General features: G+C 55.4%; 2 protein-coding genes across 2 annotated transcripts; one reads left to right on the forward strand and one right to left on the reverse strand.

Annotated features, from left to right (window-relative positions):
* Positions 1-686: 686 nt before the first annotated feature.
* On the reverse strand, positions 687-1,469 carry LOC119299883 (ethylene-responsive transcription factor 2-like). Its single transcript, XM_037577013.1, has one exon. It carries the CDS (start codon positions 1,467-1,469, stop codon positions 687-689), a length of 783 nt encoding a protein of 260 aa, XP_037432910.1.
* A 1,082-nt stretch (positions 1,470-2,551) lies between these two features.
* LOC119302534 (glucuronoxylan 4-O-methyltransferase 1-like) lies at positions 2,552-4,073 on the forward strand. Its single transcript, XM_037579566.1, has one exon. It carries the CDS (start codon positions 2,785-2,787, stop codon positions 3,682-3,684), a length of 900 nt encoding a protein of 299 aa, XP_037435463.1. The 5' UTR covers positions 2,552-2,784; the 3' UTR covers positions 3,685-4,073.
* Positions 4,074-4,082: the final 9 nt, after the last annotated feature.

Genomic DNA, 4,082 nt, shown 5'->3' on the forward strand with positions numbered 1-4,082 from the left:
ACAAATGTAGCAAAATACTCATGTCTTCACAACTTGTTTATCTTGTCAAAGGTGTCCGAACAACTCCTCCAATTTCAATCGTAAGGTGTGTGCATGTGTCTCATTAGTGACATGGTTCAAAACACCCATTGTCAATGTCAACATGTGGATTAAATGAGATTGTATATGCTCGTTGGAGCCTTCACACATCTTCTTGTTGTAGTGGATTGAGGCCAATAGTGAAGGCCGAGGCGGAGAACTCTGCCAAGTTCATCAGAAACATCATCTACAAATATGGTGTTCCCCGTTCCACATAACATCATCGTTGGTAGTGGCTCAAATAGTACTTGCTTCATGCCTAATTTTTGTGTTGTTGAAACTGTAGTTTTGTTGCTATTGCAAAACTCAATGCTCTGTATGGTAGGGTCAATTTACCACGGCATGCTATTGTAAGTCTTAGAGCATCTCCAATAGATGGTCCAAAATTTGGCGATCTAAAACCGAAGATGTAAAATTTGGACCACCAAAAAATGCGTTTTGGAGCTCCGAAAAAAGCTCAACTCCAACAGATGGTCCAAATTAATGGTCCAAAAGAGCAACTCCAATAGATGGTCCAAAATGAAGATGTAAAACGACATACTACTAGTCCATTCAACATAGTTTCATAAATCAACTTCAACTACTACTTATTCAAACTACTAGATAAACTACTCCTCATCGGAGCTACGGAACTGCTCCCAGAACTCCTCCTTCGTCGGGTCGTCGCACCCCTCCTCCTCCTCCTCCGAGAAGTCTGCCCAATCCTCCTCGGAATAGGACTCGATGGGGATCACCGTCGAGGGACCGGCCTCATCCTCCTTCTTCGACCCCTTCTTCTTCTGCTCTGCCTCACGCTTCCAGTAGTACTCCATCTCGGCCTGGACGTACTCCGGATGCTCCCAAGCAAACCTCGCCATCGCCTCCTCATCGGTCTCGCCAGCACTAACGACAACCGACGGCTTCTTCGTCTTCTTCTTCTTCGTCGTGATCTCCTTCATGTTGATGCCCTGCGGCACAAGCATCTCCGCTTCCGCCCGACTCTCGATCTCTGGAAAGTTGAGGTGCGACCGAGGCCTCTCGGCACGCCACACCGCCACGTCATAGGCACGCGCGGCCTCGTGGGCGGAGGGGTACGTGCCGATCCACCAACGCCTTCCGGCGTCGGGGATCTCCACACCCCAGTTGTCGGAGGGCTTCTGCCTCACGCCGAAGAAGCCCGACTTGCCCTTCGGCACCATCCGAGAGCAGTGGAGCGGCGTGCGGCCAGGGCGGTGGCGGGCGGAGCGGTGGCGGAGCTGCGGGGCGACGGTGGCGGGCGGGGCGGTGGCGGGCGGAGCCGGGCGTGGCGGATCTGCGGGGTGGAGCTGCGGCGGACGGGCGAGCGGTCGGGAACGGAAATGAAGTGATGGTTGGGTGTTCGCGGTCGGCGGCTGGTTTTGGACCAGATTCATCTCGCGATGTATATTTGCATCGCGAGGTGTTGTATTTTACATCACAAGGAGGCCGCGGTCCAATTTTCTTTGCATATGAACCGTCTGTTGGAGCAGCGTTTTTTATCCCAAAAAGGTCCAAAAGTTAATTATTTTTACATTTGTACCATCTATTGAAGATGCTCTTAGGATGCAAGATGGGCTCAAGACCATGTATCAAAATTGTGACAGCTTGCAAAATGACATCCTCCTGGCCTCGCCTGCCGCCGCAATCCGGTCCATCCCCCTGGCCTGGTGCTTCTACCATCACCGTGTTGGGCGCCTTGGATCTAGCGGTCGACCTGCTCCGGAGCAAGTCACTAGGGACCCTTATCGGCCCAGGTAAACTGACCATCATGCATAGTGAGCTCTCATGGATCCAAGCTGTCAATAATAACATCGAGCAAGAATGGTCACCGAGTGCACTGGGTCTTTGTTCTTTCCTGCAGACAACCAAGATGAAACTCTCGTTTTTGTGTCTTTCTATGGGCCTTGTCGCAAATACATCAAGACAACGATAAGCCAATGCTTGTGATAGTAATATCTATTTAAATGCTTCTCCAAACAAAATTCATATCTAAACTGATGATAAGACCGTGGCCGACATCCATCCCTCAGGACGTCTACTTTGTACTTAAAGCACAATAATTAGTACCATATATTTCAAGGGGGAAAAGCCCAGGAAATACGGAACCGGCTCCTCTACCGTGCAGCGGGCACGGCAGGGATGCTACAGTATCCCGGGACAGTGTAAATACAGAAGGCACGGCAGGATGAACTGTAGCCGGAATTACTGTTTGCATACTGTAGCGGAATATACTGTTTCGGTTTCTGTAGCATTTGCACTGTTTGCACACTGTAGCAAATAGATCTGAGCCATTTATACTGCATCTAACAGCTGATAGATGCCCAAAGGCAGGGTACTGTAGCGTCCCTGCCGTGCTCACTGCACGGTAGAGGAGCCGGTTCCAGGAAATACACGGGACATTCGGCCCATTCCTTAGCATGAACGCGTCGCGTCCTCTCAACCGAAAGGGCGCCCCACAACGCAAAGGACGCATCCATCCGCCCGTCCATCCGAAAGCCAACCCTACACCAAACTCTGCAGGTCTCGTGTCCTCATCACCCAACCCCATCATCACAATCTCATCCGCCCTCCCCTCGCCATCCTCCATTACCAATCTTCCGTCGCCTCTCCTCTCCTTCCTTCAACCATCGTCCTCGCCTATAAACCTCTCACGACCCAAGAACCCACGCAGGCCGGGCGCGCAACGAGAAGAACCGACGAGCTCTCCTCATGTCGAGCCCCACGCACGTCCGCAAGGCCCTCCACCTCGCCGCCATGAAGGCCAAGCTGCAGGGCGTCGCCGGCCACCGCCTCCTCCTCGTCACCGCCCTCGCCGCCTTCCTCCTCCTCTTCTCCGCCCGCACGCTATTCTCCTCCTCCTCCTCCTCCCGTGGCCCTGGCGCCGCCTCGCGGCTGAGCGGCGACGGGTCGTGCTCGAAGCTGCCGGCGCCCGTGGCCGAGGCCCTGGTGCACTACGCGACGTCGAACGTGACGCCGCAGCAGACGGCGGCGGAGATCGGGGTGTCGCTGCGCGTGCTGCAGCGCCGCTCGCCCTGCAACTTCCTGGTGTTCGGCCTCGGCCACGACAGCCCCATGTGGGCGGCGCTCAACCACGGCGGCCGCACGGTGTTCCTCGAGGAGGACGCGTCCTGGATCGCCTCCGTCCGCTCCGCGCACCCGGGCCTCGAGTCGTACCACGTCACCTACGACACCCGCCTGACCGAGGCCGACGAGCTCATCGCCCTGCGGGACCACCCGGGGTGCACCGCGCAGCCGGACCTCGCCGCCGCCGCCGAGGCCTCGTGCCGGCTGGCGCTGCGCGGCCTCCCCGCCGTGTTCCACGAGGTGGAGTGGGACCTCATCATGGTGGACGCGCCCACGGGGTGGACGCCCGAGGCGCCCGGGAGGATGGGCGCCATCTACACGGCCGGCATGGCGGCGCGCGCGCGGCGGCCCGGCGACGGCGCGACGGACGTGTTCGTGCACGACGTGGACCGCACGGTGGAGGACAGGTTCTCCAAGGCGTTCCTGTGCGACGCCTACCTCACGGAGCAGGTCGGCAGGATCCGGCACTTCGTCATCCCCAGCCACCGGGAGAAGCCGGGCACGCCCTTCTGCCCTCAGAACTGATTATTATCGGCTACCCGTTTTATCCTCCTTCATTATAGTAGGACTGCACACCTACCTTGATCAGGACACACACGCATGCTGAAGCCTGAAGGACGGTCATGCCATACACCATTGGAGGTAGTTAATGGCGTCAGATCGAGAAACGAGCGTTCGCGATCGAGTAGTCCGGAGAAAATCAGTGTGATTTTCCTTCCATCTGCGGATGCAGTTGATAGCGGTGGTTCTAGCTCCATGGTTCCTGGTAGTTGATCAAGAGTGGAGCATGTATCATGCAAACTATATGTTGTAATTATCTGCAATGTTTCTATTAGTATTTTGGCCAGATATTTTGCTTTTGTATTGTGTGGCTCATAATAAAAGAGATCGAGATGCACGTGGAGTGAGGACAATGGGATTTT

This window comes from Triticum dicoccoides, chromosome 5A, assembly GCF_002162155.2.
Source record: "Triticum dicoccoides isolate Atlit2015 ecotype Zavitan chromosome 5A, WEW_v2.0, whole genome shotgun sequence".
Lineage (NCBI taxonomy): Eukaryota > Viridiplantae > Streptophyta > Magnoliopsida > Poales > Poaceae > Triticum > Triticum dicoccoides.